This window comes from Monodon monoceros, unplaced genomic scaffold (genome assembly GCF_005190385.1).
Source record: "Monodon monoceros isolate NGI ecotype Baffin Bay Population unplaced genomic scaffold, NGI_Narwhal_1 Super_Scaffold_18, whole genome shotgun sequence".
Lineage (NCBI taxonomy): Eukaryota > Metazoa > Chordata > Mammalia > Artiodactyla > Monodontidae > Monodon > Monodon monoceros.
In genome coordinates this window covers 29,266,127-29,285,427 of record NW_021703774.1, presented here as the reverse complement: position 1 = coordinate 29,285,427, position 19,301 = coordinate 29,266,127, and the positions used below count along the sequence as shown (strand labels likewise).

Below are 19,301 nucleotides of genomic sequence, written 5' to 3'. Positions count from 1 at the left end.
TTCAACATAGTTTTGGAGATCCTAGCCATGACAACCAGAGAAGAAAAAGAAATAAAGAAAATCCAAATTGGAAAAGAAGAAGTAAAACTGTCACTGTTTGCAGATGACATGATACTATACATAGAAAATCCTAAAGAAACTACCAGAAAACTAGTAGAGCTCACCAATGAATTCGGTAAAGTTGCAGGACACAAAATAAATACACAGAAATCTGTTTCATTTCTACTAACAACAAAAGATCAGAAAGAGAAATTAAAGAAACAATCCCATTTACCATCGCTTCCAAAAGAATAAAATACCTAAAAATAAACCTGCAAAAGACCTGTACTCTGAAAACTAAAAGATGCTGATGAAAGAAACTGAAGATGACACAATCAGATGGAAAGATATCCCATGTTCTTGGATTGGAAGAATCAATATTGTCAAAATGACTATACTACCCAAAGCAATCTACAGATTCAGTGCAATACCTGTCAAATCACCAATGGCATTTTTCACAGAACTAGAACAAAAAATCTTATAATTTGTATGGAGACACAAAAGACCCCAAATAGCCAAAGCAATTTTGAGAAAGAAAAATGGAGCTGGAGGAATCAGGCTCCCTGAATTCAGACTATACTACAAAGATACAGTAATCAACACATATGGTACTGGCACAAAAACAGAAATATAGATCAATGTAACAGGATAGAAAGCCCAGAACTAAACCCATGCACCTATGGTCTATTAACCTATGAAAAAGGAGGCAAGAATATACAATGGAGAAAAGACAGTCTCTTCAATACATGGTTCTGGGAAAACTGGACAGCTACATGTGAAAAATTAGAACTTTCTTTAACACCATATACAAAAATAAACCCCAAATGGATTAAAGAGCTAAATATAAGACTGGATACTGTAAAACTCTCAGAGGAAAATATAGGCAGAACACTCTTTGACATAAATCGCAGCAATATCTTTTTCAATCTGTCTCCTGGAATAATGGAAAAAAACATAAACAAGGGGGACTTAATTAAACTCAAAAGCTTTGAACACCAAAGGAAGACATAAACAAAATGATAAGATGACCCACAGAATGGGAGAAAATATTTGTAAACAATGTGACCGACAACAGATTAATCTCCAAAATTTGCAAACAGCTCATGTGGCTCAATATCAAAAAAATTAAACCAATCAAAAAATGGGCAGAAGATCTAAATAGACATTTCTCCACAGAAGACATACAGATGGCCAAGAAGTACATGAAAAGATGCTCAGCATCACTAATTATTAGAGAAATGTAAATCAAAACTGCAATAAGATATCACCTTACACCAGTCAGAATGGCCATCATCAAAAAGTCTACAAATAGCAAATGCTGGAGAAGGGAAAAGGGAACCCTCCTACACTGTTGGTGGGAATGTAAATTGGTACAGCCACTATAGAGAACAGTAAGGAGGTTACTGAAGAAACTAAAAATTGAGCTACCATATGACCCAGCAATCCCACTCCTGGGCATATATCCTGAGAAAAACATGGTCTGAAAGGATACATGCACCACAGTGTTCATTGCAGCACTGTTTACAATAGGCAAGACATGGAAGCAACCTAAATATCCATTGACAGATGAATGGATAAAGAAGATGTGGTACATATATACAATGGAATATTACTCAGCCATTAAAAAGAAAGAAATAATGCCTTTTGCAGCAACATGGATGGACCTGGAGATTATCATACTAACTGAAGTAAGTCAGACAGAGAAAAATATCATATGATATTGCTTACATGCAGAATCTAAAAAAAGAAAATACCAATGAACTTATTTACAAAACAGAAACAGACTCACAGACTTAGAGAATGAACTTCTGGTTACCAGGGAGGAGGGGAGGGGGGAGGGATAGATCAGGAATTTGCGATTGATATGTACACACTGCTATATTCAAAACAGGTAACCAACAAGGACCTAGTTAATAGCACAGGGAGCTCTGCCCAATACTCTGTAAAAACCTAAATGGGAAAATAATTTGAAAAAGAATAGATGCATGTATATGTAAAACGGAATCACTCTATTGTACACCTGAAACCAACACAAAATTGTTAATCAACTATACATCATTATAAAATAATTTTTTTTAATTACATTTAAAAAATCATGATGATGAATTGTCCTTTTAAGGGCATAAAGTTACATAAGACCAAGAGAGATAAAGAGGCTTCAAAGTGTTTTAGAGAGTTCAAACATAATGAAGATGAAAAGGAAGAAATATTTTATGTTGCATGAATGACTCTGGTCTGAAATTCAAAAGATTTTAGCTAGCTGTATGAGCTTGAGGCTGGTGATTTAGACAGGGACAAGTCCATGTAGCATGTAGCAGACATTGTTCAGGGTTTGGATCTTCACCTTGAAATAAATAGCCACCAAAGGATTTTAAGTGGGTGACTAACATAATTTGAGTTACATTTAAAAAATAAAAATGTGTGGAGAATGGATTTTGGAGCAGCAAAAGTGAGAACAAAGAGACTAGTTAGATGTCTGTGGTGAATATAGTGGCATGAACTAGGGGAGTGGTAACAGTGCTGGGAATAAATATTTTGCATTTGAGAACTATCTAGGAGGTAAAATCCAGAAGATGTGAACTTTAACTGACAGAGAAGGTAAGAGATAGATGTCAAGAATGACTCCTGGCATTATAAAACTAGGTGAATATTGGTGCCATTCATTGAGAGAGGAGACACTAAAATAAAAAAGGAAAATATTTGCAATGTGGAAAGGTGAAAAACTTAGAAATGCTGAGTTCAAGGTGAATCTTTGGGGTAAGGTCTTATTTGAGGGCAAACAGAACTGTTTGCTCTGTCAAAGAGGAGATCTGTTGTTTTATTCGTAGAAAAAATGAATTGACATGAAAATTACATGTAATTATTATAGATATTTTTCACAACTCTGTCCCTTGAGTCTCTGCTCCAGCTTATTTTCAGCTACCTGTCATCAGAAGTGTTACTTGGGCACTGTAATGCACAAACACGCACACACACACTCCCCATGTTACATGTGTGCACACTTCTGTTGTTATAAGCATTTCCTGCTCAAACCAGTTATCCTTGGCGTGGAGAAATTACTCTTACAATTCCTTCAAGTGAAGTTATCCCTAAATACTCAGTTCAAAAAACCTAGCTCTATTAGTAGCTATCTCAGAATACAGTTCTCTTCATAAATAAGTCCTTCTGCTAATACTTGCTGCCACTTTCTAAAGGAGTAGGCAGTTTTAACACTCTAAATCTTGTTTGTCAAAAAGGTTGATTTTGTAATAGGAAAAAGCATAATAAAAGCTTAGCTCTGGGACAGAGGATAGAAAGGGCTAAGGATTCATATCTGAGGCTCAGAAATTCAGGCTGAGAGAGAGGATCAGTCACTTGGGAGAGTTTCACATGGAGTAGGAAACACCACAAAACAAGGAGACCAAACGTTACTTCAGTCCTTGCCTCCAGAAGAATGAATTTAGGGTTGTCCTAAAGTTAGTCCCTTACCCCTCTAACTTCTGTGTTGAAAGGGCTAGTCCATTTCACTTTGGTCAAGCCTCTGGGAAGTCCATGAAAACACCTATGTAGCATTGGGGAATTGAAATATGGAAGGAATGGTACATTCTCAGGACACTGTCAGGTGTGAGGTTTCCTGACTGGACACCTCTGTTTTACCTACTCCTCAGTGCCTACCTCTTTGATCTGGGATACCACTTGTACTTTGTGGAGTCTACTCTTAATTCATTTCAATTATTCTCCTCTAAATCTAATTCATTTAGGTTGTTCATTTAGATTATTATTTTTCTTCTGGGTCATTGAGGCAGGCACATTATTATTGTTTCCATCATATGAAATTTTAAGCTTGAAATCGAGACAGAAACAGAAGATCTGCCAAACAATAATTTATTTGTCTTATTTACGTATTAGCACATACTCCTGCTAATGACATTCTGTATGACTTTAAACCATGTGGGCTATTTAGAAGGACTTCTTGGAGTGACATAATGCACATGTATAAAGAACCACTTCTTCTCCCACTTTATTGCAGAACTCAGTTGTAAAAAATAGTATGGTGTTTCCACAATAGTAGGAAATGTAGATGGAGGTTGAGATGATTTTGGTAAGAGTGAAACCATTAGTAGCTATCTCCTCTCATAAGTTCTATTGATGCTGATACAGAAAGTAGACAGCTGAGATATGACCCATTCTACAGCTTAATTCAACTGACAAGTCAACATGATGAGGTTGAACAAGTGTTGTTATTTGGGGAAAAATCTATTTCTTGTCTTCTGGGTTTAATAAATGATTATCCTAAGTATAGATTTAAATTGACATTTCCAAAATTGTTGTAGATTACATTTCTAACTGATAAAAATGTTTGTTATGATTAGCTCCATATATTTAATAGGAAGAGTCCTGGACCCAAGTTTAAAATACCTGTTGGGCCAGTGAAAATCTACATAAATGATCTAATAAACAGAATAACTTCTACTGAATTCCAGTTACGTTCTTCTCCCTACTTTTGCCTTTCCCCAGGCTCTGGCATGCTCTCAATGGTCATTACTGTGGATATTTTGGACAGCGAAGAATCTTTGAAATATCACAGACAAGTGATTTTATTTTGCCTTGTGATGTTAATGAATATCCCGTAGAAATAAAAGAAGAAAGCAAGTTCACAGAGAAGAAGCAAAATTATGAATATCCTCTGGTATTTGACCGGCAAAGGTAAGAGAATTTGGTTTCCCTTAGATGAGAAGATGAAATTAAACTATATGATACTGTGACACATAGGATTTAATCAAACAAAGACCAAAGAGGCAATTGCTTAAGCAAAGGCACTAAACAGTGAAAGACTATGTTAGTCTTTCAAGGCTTGGAGTCCAGGGAGTAATTAGGGAGGATATAGTAGGAAATAAAATGAGAAAAGTCTATAGGGGCCAAAGCACAGTAAGACTTTTATGGGCCAACGTAAGGATTTTTAACTTTACAGAAATCACTGTGACAGAATACCTAAGGGGAAGAGCAGGTCTGAAGAAAAAGGTGGTAAGTTTGGTGTTGGACAGGTTTAAGTCTGAGGTGTTTGTGGGACTTCCAAGTGGATATATTTAATGAGCAGTGAGATCTGTTTGGAGCTCCCAAAAGAGGTCAGAGTTATAGGTAAAGATTTTGGTGTCATCTGCACAGTAGTATTTTCAATGTGGAAAAGTCACTTATGTCCTGTGTATAGAGTGAGAAAAAAAAAAAACAGAAAACTGAGGAAGAAATCAAGAAATAGCCTGTAAAGAGCAGGCCAAAGAAGAAAAAAACAGTGAAAAACATTAAGGAGTAGCCAACATGTTGATAGTCATAAACAAGTGGTGTGATGGAAATCAAGGGAGGAGAGAATAAGAAAAGTGGTAGAGAGGACACGTTTGTAGAATGTGGCAGTGAAGTCACATAGGACAAGAGAAAAGTAAACACTGGTTTTGGCATGTCTGTCAGCTGAAAGGTCACTGATGATTCTAGAGAGTGAAATTTCGAAGAGTGATGGGTAAAAACTCACATTGTCTTGGTTGAGAAATAAATAGGAGACGTGAGGTGATGACAGTACAGATTACTTTGCAAGGAAGTCAAATAGCTGTAAGGATGAAGAATAGTTTGTTTCATGAGTTTGATTGTTTGTGGGGGAGACTTGAGCATGCTTAAAGGCATAGGGGAGGGAGGATAGTCCTCCAGTAAAGAATAAAATATTGGTCAAAATGTGTTTTATGCTTTTGCAAAGCTCAGTCCTGGTTTTGACCATGGCTGAATCTTTGTTATAATGGAAGAGGTTGGTGCTCATTTGAGCTTTCAACATCAGCAAAGCTCAGCCCTAGATTATAGATGTCTAAATGTCTAGCCCTCACAGGACCAGACTGCCTAGACTGGTAATATCTAGCAGACCAGAGCTGGAATAGCTGACAAGATGAGTCCAAAATGGGAAGAATCAGAGAGGACTGTCTTAAATAAGGTCCTTTAGGGAAATCCTAAGTGGGTCAAAGCTGGGGAGACACAATGCCATCATCTAGTCCAAAAGTTGGTAGAATGGCTGTAAATAGGAATTGAAGCTGAGTCACAAACCACACAGAATGTGGTGCAAAACAGGAACAGTTTGGGAACAATTAACAAGGGTTCCAAATGACTGCCAAAATCCCATTGCAGTGTTCAAGGCTTGCCTTAGCTGGGCAGTAAGGAACACTGGGGAGGAAGTCTGGCTAAAATGTAAGAGGTGGTATAGTAGAGCCAAGGCTCATCAGGATATGATAAAGTTCACCAAGCAAAGTTGATCAATCTCCTCGGGTAATTGCTGAGCCTTGAGCATCCATGTATCTTAGTACTGAAAACGCTATATTCTAATTTTGTTAATATGCATTCCTTCATTATTCTCTGAGTTCCTTGAGGACAAGAACCATGTTTTATACATCTTTATATACCCAGTTCTTAGTTCAGTACTTAGCACAAAGTAGGCACTCAAAAGATATTGTGGAACAAATAAAGAATGACTAGTGGAGAACATTACAAGCAGACGCAAGAGATATAAATGATAGATACAGAAGTTTGAAATGATATGATATATTTGGGATAGCTTAAAGTAGGATATGTGTTCACATTTTGTTATAAGTAAATAATTATGTCTTGTGTGTAGCAAATCAGGCCTTCTTCTGTACAAGTACTGCATTTTAGAACATACTACTTATTATCTTTAAAAAATGTTTTAATACTTGGTTATAACTTTTAAAATATATGCATAAGTAAGTTTTAACTATAGTGGGAGCTGACCTGAGTCACAAAAAAAATCAAGCTTTGGTTTTATACCAGAGATTTCCTCATCCTTACTATACAGTTCCCCCCCCCCAATGGCTATTAATAAATTTAACTACATGGAATGTTCAGGTTTAGTAGACATCTCTGTGGTTTCTTTTGAGGGAAATCTGGGAAGCCAAGTGGAATAAGAGTTAAGTGCAAAGGTCACATGGTTAGGACTGGTGCCATGGGAGCCAAGAGAATTTGGAGGCCCGGACAAAGAAGTACGTGATGGATACTTGCTGATTAGGCAGAAAATAAAAGGCGTGGGCATGTCCTTAACTGTTCTTTTTGTGAGTGTGTATGTGTATCTTTATATGCAGATGGAAAAAAATGAGCTCGATGTCTTTGCTCTTCAAGCGTACACCTCCTAAGGCCTTTGAAGTGGAACATGATTTTAAGTTTTTCAAGTCTCTTTCTTCTCCCAAGGTAACCTTAAAAAACAAACAAACAAACAAACAAAAACTTTTGCTTTTGGTTTTTTGAATTTAGATGTGCCCGGTGTATTAGTTTTCTGTTGCTGCTGTTACATATCCCTGCAAACTTGGTGGCTTAAACAATACAAATTAGTTATTTCACAGTTCTGTAGATCAAAAGTCTGACTCTGGTTTTACTGGTGTTGCCAGAGCTGTTTCCTTTCTGGAGGCTCTAGGGGAGAATCTCATACTCCTTAATTTGTGGTCCCCTTCCTTCATCTTCAAAGCCAGAAATGTTGCAACTGTCTGCCCATTCTTCTGTGGTCACATGTCTCTCTGACCAGTGGGAAATGTTCTCTGCTTTTAAAAATTCCTGTGACTAGATTGGGCCCACCTGGATAATCCATCACAAGGTTCTGAACCTTAGCCACATCTGCAAAGTCTCTTTCGCCAAGTGAGGCAATATATTCACAGATTCCAGGTGAGAGGAGTAGGGTGTGAATATCTTCGGTTACCATTATTCTGCTTATCACAGATAGACACACTTTTCTTCCATGCAGAAACAGGAGAGAAATGTACACTGTTATTTATTCTATTTCAATTTCTAAAATTTCTAAAAAACGGATATAGCATGAGTCTTTAGGCTAAGGTCTGGCATTAATTAATTAAAATGGATTTCCTCAAGATTTTCAACAATACAAACCAAACTTACCTCCCATTTCTAACCTACAGTTGCCCAACCCTCTGTAAATCAGACTAATTGTTGTTTTCCTGAACATTTCTCTCAGTATTTTGTCCCTATAGTCCAGCTGGTGTACCCTTGCCATATCCATGATCTCTCTCTGTCAAAGTCCATCCTACTTTGTAACTGACAATGTATTAGTATCCAGAATAGGAAAAAATCAGTAAGTAGAAAAGGTAGTCCAATTTAAAAAAGAGTCAAATACTTGAATAGATGCTTCACAAAAGGAAAAAAATTACCAATAAATACATGAAAAGATGCTCAGCCTCATTAGTAATCATGGAAATGCACATCAATAATATTATAAGATAGCATTTTACAGCCACCAGCTTGGCAAATATCAAAAAGTCTGACAATTGGTGTGCATTTAGAACAATCAGAACAATAATCTGCTAGTGGAAATAGTGTAAACTGCTAGAATCACTTTGGAAAATTATGTGACAGGCATTATCTAGTAAAGTTGAAAATAGGCATACTGTGCTGAGTAGAAATTCTTGAGCATGTGTTTGGGAGGCAGGAACAAGAGAGCTCAGAGCAGTATTGTTTGTAACAGCAAAAACCTGAAAGCAGCCTAAATGCTCATCAACAGTATAACTGGTAACTAAATTATGGCATATTTATAAATTGAAATACTATGGCACAGTAAAACTAAATGAACTAGAATAGCACTCACCTACACAAATGAGTGTTTGAGACATACTATTGAATGAGAAAAGTTTTGCATAAGAATACATACATAGCGATTTCATTTAGATAAAAATAGAGGAGAGGCAAAACTAAATAAAATATTGTTTTGGCAAAAAGCATAAAAGGTAAAATTGTATAAATAAAAGCAAGAGAATTAAGAATATAACATTCAGATTATGTTTGAGAGCAGATGAAAAGGACTGGGAATGGCACACTGAAAACCTCAAAGTTGAGGGTATTGTTCCAATTTGTAAAACAGAGCAGTGTTCATTATGTCATTATTCTTTCACAGCATCAACTTCATGTTTAATAAATATTTAACACTTTCCAAATGAAACAATTTCTATAAACCCTAGCTTTCTGTCCAAACGGAACTCAGTTTCTCCCAGAGGACAGGCTGACAGGCAGGAAAGGGACTGGCTGTGGAATGTAACAGACTTAGGTTTAATCTTAGATGTTATTTTCTCTAATAACTAATAATCTAATCCTTCGAAGAGTTCTTGTGAGGATTAAATGAGAAAATATATATGAGGTACATCGTAGGTACTCAATAAATGTTAATTCCACTTTCCCCAAAGGCCCCAATCTCTTCTTGCTTTGTGTCTCATAACATGTTCACTTACCATGTTCTACACTGAACTAGAATTATTGGTATACTTACTCTTGCTTCTCACCTCCACCAATAAATCATAAGCTCTTTATGGGCAAAGATACATGTATAGCATATAAAAATTCCTCAATTTTGTTGAATAGCACAACCTAAAAATAAAGATTGATATTCACTTTTAATATTTTCTTCCAATTTGAAGAGATAAATTTTTAAGTAATTTAACTGAAATATTAAATAAATTTGGGGAAGTCTTTAGAAATGTTTTAAAGCTCTTGAAACAACTGAATGCCCTCTTCTTACCACACCTTTATCTTCTCAGTTTGTTGGTAAAATAACAAAGGGTTAATGCTTGAGGTAAAATACCTTTTACTAAGGAATCTCTGATTTCTACTAGCAATTTTGTTTTGCCCATTCCTTTTCATTCTCAATTGTGTAATATTTATCAATTCACTTCTTTTCTGTTAATTTCTTTTTGACATATTGTTATTAGTAATAATAAAACAATAGCACTAACTTTCACATTTAAGTAGCACATCACTATGTGCATTTGATCCTCATAACTCATCAACAGGGAAAGAATTTGCTTAAGCTCATGCAGCTAGTAAGTGACAGAATTTGAATCCAGGAATTTTGCCACTGATGTAATGTGCCCTTTTCATTAAACATTCACTCCTCTGCTTTGCAGATTCGAAGACATGCCTTGGAAGGTTTCATGACTGAAAACAGAGAGGCAGGGATTGTTTTTGGTTCTCTGCCTATATATAGGGTGAGTTGGAGGTATCTAGGAGTAGAGTGGTTACAGAACAATAGGGAATCTGACATCTCATCCCTGACCCTGGGCTAAAAAGCAAGGTTGGAGAAAATCACATAACCAAGCAGAATGATGCTTCCATAAACATGTTGTGTCCGATCCCAGAGAAGTCTTCAGTTCTGTGTGTCAATGGCCTTGACCACTTGTCTCTGTCATTCCACACTAAACAATACTACAGAAAACGATTTCAAACTTTACCCTGGCTCTTCATCACCTAGAGGATAAAATCCAGATGCCTTTACCCTGGCATACAAACCTCTCATGATCTGATCTCTGCCTGAACTGTATAACCCCACTTTCCACCACATTCTCCCATGTACCCTATACTCCAGCTATGCTAAATTACTTACCATTCCTTAAGCATCACTGTTCTTTCCTCTTCTGTGACTTTGCCTGTGCTGCCCCTCTGCCCATAACTCATCCACCACTTGTTTCCCTCCAAATCCCTATTCATCCTTCAAGTCTCCAACCCAGATAACCTGTTAAATTAAAGAATTAATTAACCAAGAATAATAAACCAAAGACAAAATATTACAACTTAATCTTAACCTATTGTTTCTTAAAATGTTACTTCTCTTTCCCAAGAACATGTTGATACCTATTACAGGTATCAAACACTTAAACTACAGATGATGCTAAGGGTAAAGTATCAGAATTAATAGTGGGCTCCTGGGAAGGTGGGTATATTTTAAAGCAGTTGGATCTTCTCACTCCCTATCCCCCACCCTTGAATTCACATTACAGAAGTTAGCACTTTAAGTATGTCTAACTCCTTGTTTATGGCTTCTAGGTACCAAGCCCCACTAGTCTAAGATTTCTTCCACTAATTGGTTCAGAGGCACAAAGGGACTCTTCAGATGGCATTCCAGGAAAGAAGAAGGGAAGCCATGTTCAACATGAAAGAGTGAGTTAGTACTTAGAATTCCATAGTGTATCCCATTTCTGTTTGGATTGTTTCTTATTTCTGTGTCTAAAATTATCTCAGTTCCTACTTGGTTTACAAATATTCCAGGATGCATGTGTTTTATCTTAGTGAGATGGAAATCCTGAATTTCCTGGACAGACAGAAAAATCAAACAAGATCTCTGAGCCTGAAAAAGTAAAACTTTCTGAGAGCTAATTTCAGACTTAGGTTCACTGACTAATTTTAAAAGCTAGGCAGTATGACATGACATATCTGAGGGCTGTGTAGCCATCCTTGCTTCCTAACATTATTGTACCTGCCTGATGGAGCCAAGACATCCATAAGTTTCTGGCTTACCAGCCAAGTCAAGGAGAATGCTTTCCACATACTGGGTTGCCCAAAAAGTAAAAGTAAAGTCTTACAGAAAACCCCGAACAAACTTTTTGGCCACCCCAATATTAGTAGGAAAACTAACACAAAACTTTACAGTTTACATAGTACTTTTATAAATGATTCTTTTGATTTTCACAAAAATCACACAAAGTGTTATACCCATTGTAGAATTGGAAAAGAGTGGAGCCAAAAGGGAGGTTAAGTGACTTGCCAAGATCACATAAAATTAAGTGATAACCTGAGGTCAACATTTTACTCCAAATTTCATGCTCATTCTCTTAAACCAAACAGCCTAAAAAACTCAAACCTTAAAACTCTTCTACTAGTTCTAGGAAGTTTATATAAGCCTAACTTAAAATGTGGTCATTTATCTAGTTATTAAAATTGATCAAAAATTAAGAGGAAGATCTAATATATAGTAATTTTTATTATTTTTATTTTTATTTTTTGGCCACACCACATGGCATGTGGGAACTTAGTTACCCAACCAGGGATCAAACCTGTGACCCATGCAGTGGAAGCGCAGAGACCTAACCACTGGACCACCAGGGAATTCCCTTATTTTTATTTATTTATTTATTTATTTAAATTTAACAAATTACTTTTCTAATTAAGTTGACATATATTTTTAAATTAATTAATTAATTTATTTATTTTTGGCTGTGTTGAGTCTTTGTTTCTGTGCGAGGGCTTTCTCTAGTTGCAGCGAGCGGGGGCCACTCTTCATCGTGATGAGCGGGCCTCTCACTGTCACGGCCTCTCTTATTGCGGAGCACAAGCTCCAGATGCGCAGGCTCAGTAGCTGTGGCTCACGGGCCTAGCTGCTCCGCGGCATGTGGGATCTTCCCAGATCAGGGCTCGAACCCGTGTCCCCTGCATTGGCAGGCAGATTCTCAACCACTGCGCCACCAGGGAAGCCCTATTTTTATTTTTAATTTTTATTTTGTATAGTTGATTTACATTGTTGTGTTAGTTTCAGGTGTACAACAAAGTGATTAGCTTACACATATACATATATCTATTCTTTTTCAGATTCTTTTCCCATATAGGTTATTCCAGAGTATTGAGTAGATTTCCCTGTGCTATACAGTAGGTCCTGGTTGATTATCTATTTTATATATAGTAGTGTGTATATGTTAATCCCAACCTCCTATTTTCTCTCTCGCCACCACCTTTCCCATTTGGTAACCAATAAGTTTGTTTTCTAAGTATGTGAGTCTGTTTCTGTTTTGTAAATAAGTTCATTGGTATCTTTCTTTTTAAATTCTGCATATAAGTGACATCATATGATATTTCTCTTTCTCTGTCTGACTTACTTCACTTAGTATGATAATCTCCAAGTCCATCCATGTTGCTGCAAAAGGTATTATTTCTTCCTTTTTAATGGCTGAGTAATATTCCATTGTATATATGTACCACATCTTTATTCATTCATCTTTCAATGGATATTTAGGTTGCTTCCATGTCTTGGTTATTGTAAACAGCACCACAATGAACATTGGGGTGCATGTATCCTTTTGGACCATGTTTTTCTTGGGATATATGCCCAGGAGTGGGATTGCTGGGTCATATGGTAGCTCTATTTTTAGTTTCTTAAGGAACATTCAGACTGTTCTCCATAGTGGCTGTAACAAAGTTACATTCCCACCAACAGTGTAGGAGAGTTCCCTTTTCTCTACACCCTCTCCAGCAGTTATTGTTTGTAGACTTTTTGATGATGTCCATTCTGACTGGTGTGAGGTGATATCTCACTGTAGTTTTGATTTGCATTTCTCTAATAATTAGTGATGTTGAGCATCTTTTCATGTGCCTCTTGGCCATCTTTGTGTCTTCTGTGGAGAAATGTCTATTTAGGTCTTCTGCCCATTTTTTGATTGGTTTGTTTAATTTTTTGATATTGAGCCGCATGAGCTGTTTGTAAATTTTGGAGATTAATCCATTGTCAGACACACTGTTTGCAAATATTTTTTCCCATTCTGTGGGTCATCTTATCATTTTATTTATGGTTTCATTTGCTGTGCAAAAGCATTTGAGTTTAATCGTCTCATTTGTTTATTTTTTTTCCATTACTCTAGGAGGTGGATCAAAGAAGATACTGCGGTGATTTATGTCAAAGTTGGTTCTGCCTACATTTTCCTCTAACAGTTTTATAGTATACAACCTTACATTTAGGCCTTTAATCTGTTTTGAGTTTATTTTTAGTTAGGGCTTCCAAAACTATGTTGAATAAAAGTGGAGAGAGTGGACATCCTTGTCTTGTTCCTGATCTTAGAGGAAATGATTTCAGCTTTTCATCTTTAGGCACAATGTTAGCTATGGGTCTGTCATATATGGCCTTTATTATGTTGAGGTAGTTTCCCTCTATGCCTCTTTCTGGAGAGTTTTTATCATAAATGGGTGTTGAATTTTGTCAAAAGCTTTTTCTGCATCTATTGAGATGATCATATGGATTTTATTCTTCATTTTGTTGATGTGGTGCATCACAATGTTCAATTTGCAGATATTGAAAAATCCTTGCATCCCTGGAATAAATCCCACTTGATCATGGTGTGTGATCCTTTTAATGTATTGTTGGATTCACTTTGCTAGTATTTTGTTGAGGATTTTCGCATGTATGTTCATCAGTGATATTGGCCTGTAATTTTCTTTTCTTGTGGTAACTTTGTCTGGTTTTGGTATCAGGGTGATGGTGGACTCATAGAATGAGTTTGGGAGTGTTCCTTCCTCTGAGATTTTTTGGAATAGTTTCAGAAGGATAGGTGTTAACTCTTCTCTAAATGTTTGATAGAATTCACCTCTGAAGCCATCGTTCTTGGACTTTTGTTTGTTGGAAGTTTTTAAATCACAGTTGCAATTTCAGTACCTGTGATTGGTCTGTTCATATTTCCTATTTCTTCCTGGTTCAGTCTTGGGAGATTGTACCTCTCTAAGAATTTGTCCATTTCTCCTAGGTTGTCCATTTTATTGGCATATAGTTGCTGGTACTAGTCTCTTATGATCCTTTGTATTTCTGTGGTGTCCATTGTAACTTCTCTTTTTTCATTTCTAATTTTATTGATTTGAGCCCTCTCCCTCTTTTTCTTGATGGGTCTGGCTAAAGCTTTATCAATTTTGTTTATCTTTTTAAAGGACCAGCTTTTAGTTTCATTGATCTTTTCTATTCTTTTCTTCATTTCTATTTCATTTATTTCTGCTCTGGTCTTTATGATTTCTGTCCTTTTACTAACTTTGGGTTTTGTTTGTTTTTCTTTCTCCAGTTGCTTTACGTGTAAGGTTAGGTTATTTAAGATTTTTCTTGTTTTGTGAGGTACAATTTTATTGCTATAAACTTTCCTCTTAGAACTTTTTTTGCTGTGTCTCATAAGTTTTGGATCATCATGTTTTCATTTTCATTTGTCTCTGGGCATTTTTTTATTTCTTCTTTGATTTTTTCAGTGATCCATTGGTTGTTTGGTAGCATATTGTTTAGCCTCCACCTGTTTTATTTTTTTTTTTTGTACTTCTTTTCTTGTGGTTGATTTCTGGTCTCAAAGTGTTGCGGTTGGAAAAGATGCTCGATATTATTTCAATTTTCTTAAATCTATGAAGGCTTTTTTATGGCCCAGCATGTGATCTATCCAGGAGAATATTCCATGTGCACTTGAAAAGAATGTGTATTCTGCTGCATTTGGATGGAACGCTCTATAAATATCAATTAAGTCTATCTGTTCTAATGTGTCATTTAAGGCCTGTGTTTCTTTATTGATTTTCTGTCTGGATGATCTGTTCATTGATGAAAGTGGGGTGTTAAAGTCCCCCACTATTGTTTATTTATTTATTCATTTATTTATTTTTTGGCTGCATTGGGTCTTAGTTGCGGCACATGGGATCTTCGCTGAGGCATGCGGGGTCTTTTGTTGCGGCGTGCAGGCTTCTCTCTAGTTGTGGCATGTGGGTTTTCTCTTCTCTACTTGTGGTGCACAGGCTCCAGAGCATGTGAGCTCTGTAGTTTGCAGCACACAGGCTCTCTAGTTAAGGCACACTACCTCAGTAGTTGTGGCGTGTGGGCTTAGCTGCCCCGCAGCATGTGGGATCCTAGTTCCCCAACCAAGGCTTGAACCTCCGTCCCCTGGATTGGAAGGCAGATTCTTTACTACTGAACCACCAGGGAAGTCCCCCAACCCACTATTATTTTGTTACTGTTGATTTCTCCTTTTATGGCTGTTAGCATTTGCCATATATATTAAGGTGTTCCTATGTTGGGTGCATCTATATTTACAACTGTTATGTCTTCTCTTGGACTGATCCCTTGATCATTATGTAGTGTCCTTCTTTGTCTCTTATAGCAGTCTCTATTTTAAAGTCTATTTTGTCTGATATGAGTATTGCTACTCTAGCTTTCTTTTGATTTCCATTTGCATGGAATATCTCTTTCTATCCCCTCACTTTCAGTCTGTATGTGTCCCTAGATCTGAAGTGGGTCTCTTATAGAATGCATATTTTTGAGTCTTGTTTTCATATCCATTCAACCAGTCTACGTTCTCTGGCTGAAGCATTTAATCCATTTATGTTTAAGGTAATTATCAAAATGTATCTTCCTGTTGCCATTTTGTTAATTGTTTTGGATTTACTTTTGTAGGTCTTTTTTCTTCCCTTCCTCTTTTGGTCTCTTCTCTGGTGATTTAAAGACTATCTTTAGTGTTGTGTTTGGATTCCTTTTTCTTTTTTGTTTGTATATCTATTGTAGATTTTTGGTCTGCAGTTATCATCAGGTTTTGATATAGCAGTCTCTATATAAACAAGATTGTTTTAAGTTACTGGTCTCTTAAATTTCAGATGCATTTCCAATATTCTGCACTTGTCCTCTCCTCTTATCATGATTGCTCGTTTTGATATCATATTTGTGTGTGTATGATTTCCTACCTTTACTGTACGTTTGCCTTTAATGGTGAGCTTTTCCACTTGTAATTTTCTTGTTTCTAGTTGTGGCCTTTTCTTTTCTGCCTAGGGAAGATCCTTTAGCATTGGTTGTAAAGCTGGTTTGGTGGTGCTGAATTCTCTTACCTTTTGCTTGTCTGTAAAGCTTGATTTCTCCATCATACCTGAACAAGAGCCTTGCTGGGTAGAGTTTTCTTGGTTATAGTTTTTTCCCTTTTTCCCTTTAAACCTATATATAGGTTTAACTATATTATGCCACTCTCTTCTGGTCTACAGAGTTTCTGCTGTAGAAACTTATGCGGATCCCCTTGTATGTTATTTGTTGCTTTTTTCTTGTTGCTTTTAATATTTTCTATCTCTCTTTAATTTTTGTCAATTCGATTAATATGTGTCTCAGTGTGCTCCTCCTTGGGTTTATCCTGCCTGGAACTCTCTGCACTTCCTGGACTTGGCTGACTGTTTCACATATTAGGGATCTTTTCAGCTATTATCTCTTCAAATAGCTTTTCTGGCCCTTTCTTTCGCTTTTCTCCTTGTGGGACACCTATAATGTTAATGTCTGTGCATTTAATGTTCTCCTAGAGGTCTTAAACTGTCCTCATTTCTTTTCATTCTTTTATTATTATTATTATTCTGTTCTGTGACAGTGATTTCCACCAGTCTGTCTTGCAGCTCACTTATCCACTTTTTCTGCCTCATTTATTCTGCTATTGATTCCTTCTGGTGTATTTTTCATTGCAGTTATTGTATTGTTCAAATCTGTTTGTTTTTTCTTTATGTCTTCTAGCTCTTTGTTAAACATTTCTTGTATCTTTTTGGTCTACTCCTCCATTCTTTTTCGAGATCTGGCATGATCTTTACTATCATTACTCTGAATTTTTGGGGGGGTATATTGCCTATCTCCACTTCACTTAGTTGTTCTTCTGAGGTTTTAATCTTGTTCTTTCATCTGGAACATATTCCTCTGCCATCTCATTTTGTCTAGCTTTCAGTTTGCAGTCTCCATTCTGTAGGCTGTAGGACTGTAGTTCCTCTTGCTTCTGATGTCTGCTCCCTGGTGACTGAGTCTGTTCTAAGAGGCTTGGGCAGGTTTCCTGGTGGGAGGGACCAGTGCCTATCCTCTGGTCGATGGAGTTGGGTCTTGTCCCTCTGGTGGCCAGGGCTGTGTCAAGGGGTGTGTTTAGAGGGGGCTGTGGGCTCAGGAAGATGTTAGGCAGCCTGTGTGCTGATGGATGGGGCTTTGTTCCTGCCCCATTGTTTGTTTGACCTGAGACATCCCAGCACTGGAGCCTACGGGCTGTTGGGTGGTACCAGGACTTGATGTCAAAATGGCAGCCTCCAGGAGAGCTCATGTCCATGAATATCTCCCAGTACCTCTGCCACCAGTGTCCTTGTCCCCACAGTGAGCCACAGCCTCCCCCACCTCCCCAGAAGACCCTCCAAGACCAGCTAGTAGGTCTGGCCCAGGTTCCTATGAAGTCATTGCTTTTTTCCCCTGGGGTCCTGGTGCACACAAGACCTTGCGTGTGCCCTCCAAGAGTTGAGTTTCTGTTTCCCCCAGTCCTGTGGAGTTGCTGTGATCAAATCCCATTTGCATTCAAAGCCAAATGCTCTTGGGGATCCTCCTCCTGATGCCAGACCCCCAGGCTGGGATGCCTGATGTGGGGCTCAGAACTCTCACTCCTGTGGGAAAACTTCTGTTATTTAATTATTTTCCAGTTTGTGGAAAGTATGGTATTTGATTGTATCACAGATGCACCCCTCCTACTGTCTCATTGTGGCTTTTTTGTCTTTGAAATGAAAGTAGAATATCTTTTTGGTAGATTCCAGGTTTTTTGTTGATGGCTTTTCAGCAGTTAGTTGTGATTTTGATGTTTTCATGAGAAGAGGTGAGCTTAAGTACTTCTACTCCACCATCTTCCTTCCTCTCTGACAAATTTAAACACTTCTTGATCTAAATTTTGAAACCAAACAAGCTTAACTTTTTATATGTATGTTTTCTAAAAATATCTAATTCGAAACTAACTTTTTTTCTCATTTGTGGGATCATCACTTGATTTTATTTTTTTATAAGACAATGGACTCATGATATTAATATTACAACAACCTAACAAGCTTCTTTGTTTTCTTTTATTTTAACCAACCCCCAACCCTTTGCAGATTAGACAGAGAATCACAAGAATGGATAATTCCAGAGTTAAGTAGTTCTAAAGCCTTTGCTCTTCCACCATGAGCTGCTGGAGCCTCACCTCCTATTTTTTTTTAACACACTTTTACCCAGGAGGCACACAGGATAGCTAAGTAAATAACTAAACTTTCTTCCTTTAATCCTTTAGGAGGATTAAAATCTTCATAAAAATTAGTGGTACAGATTGACTCTAAAAAATTGTGTTTGTCATATAATGCAGTTACTAACTGACCTGTCCTTTATTTCACAGGTACAACGGAGGAGAAGTCTGAAAGGAAATTTTGTCCCACAAATAAACCTGACTTCTTCTTTCTTCCCAGCTATCCCCAAGTGAAGAGAGAAAAATCAGAAGTGGCTGCTGTTGCCTGAGCTGCACTTCAAATGGCAAGGTCTCAGTGATACTCCAGTCTTTATTTCAGGATGAAAGTGAGGGTCTATCAGATATTGTCACCAACCTCTGTATCCTCAGGCCATCCTATTGATGGAAAAGATTACTCAGGGTCTTCAGATGGCCTCATCTCTGAATACCATGCAAGCAGCAAAATCCAGTTGGCCAGCTTCTTTCATACATGGAAATCCACTTACTGAATAAGGAATATTTCTTATTTACTGTCAGAAAAATGACTCATAAAGAAACAAATAAAATCAATAGCATAAGTAGATCTAAAATAATATGGTTATCAATGACTTGTTTTCCAACTCCCCCCATTGTTCACCCTAATTTATAACAAGAATTATTATCAGAATGTACATAGTAAGAGTAAAATTACTTATGTGTCATGCTATGTGCAGTATAAAGAGAATTATTTTT

The 19,301-nt window shown here is 37.0% G+C and overlaps 1 protein-coding gene across 2 annotated transcripts in view; it reads left to right on the top strand.

Moving 5' to 3' along the window:
- The window catches only part of WDR64 (WD repeat domain 64), a 146,653-nt gene extending 127,829 nt beyond the window's left edge, over nt 1-18,824 (top strand). For both annotated transcript variants that reach the window (XM_029229279.1, XM_029229280.1), the window contains 5 exons: nt 4,537-4,725; nt 7,146-7,251; nt 9,963-10,043; nt 10,879-10,992; nt 18,741-18,824. In XM_029229279.1, the coding sequence (XP_029085112.1) occupies nt 4,537-4,725; nt 7,146-7,251; nt 9,963-10,043; nt 10,879-10,992; nt 18,741-18,824 (574 nt within the window). The remainder of the gene's footprint in view (nt 1-4,536; nt 4,726-7,145; nt 7,252-9,962; nt 10,044-10,878; nt 10,993-18,740) is intronic.
- Nucleotides 18,825-19,301: the final 477 nt, after the last annotated feature.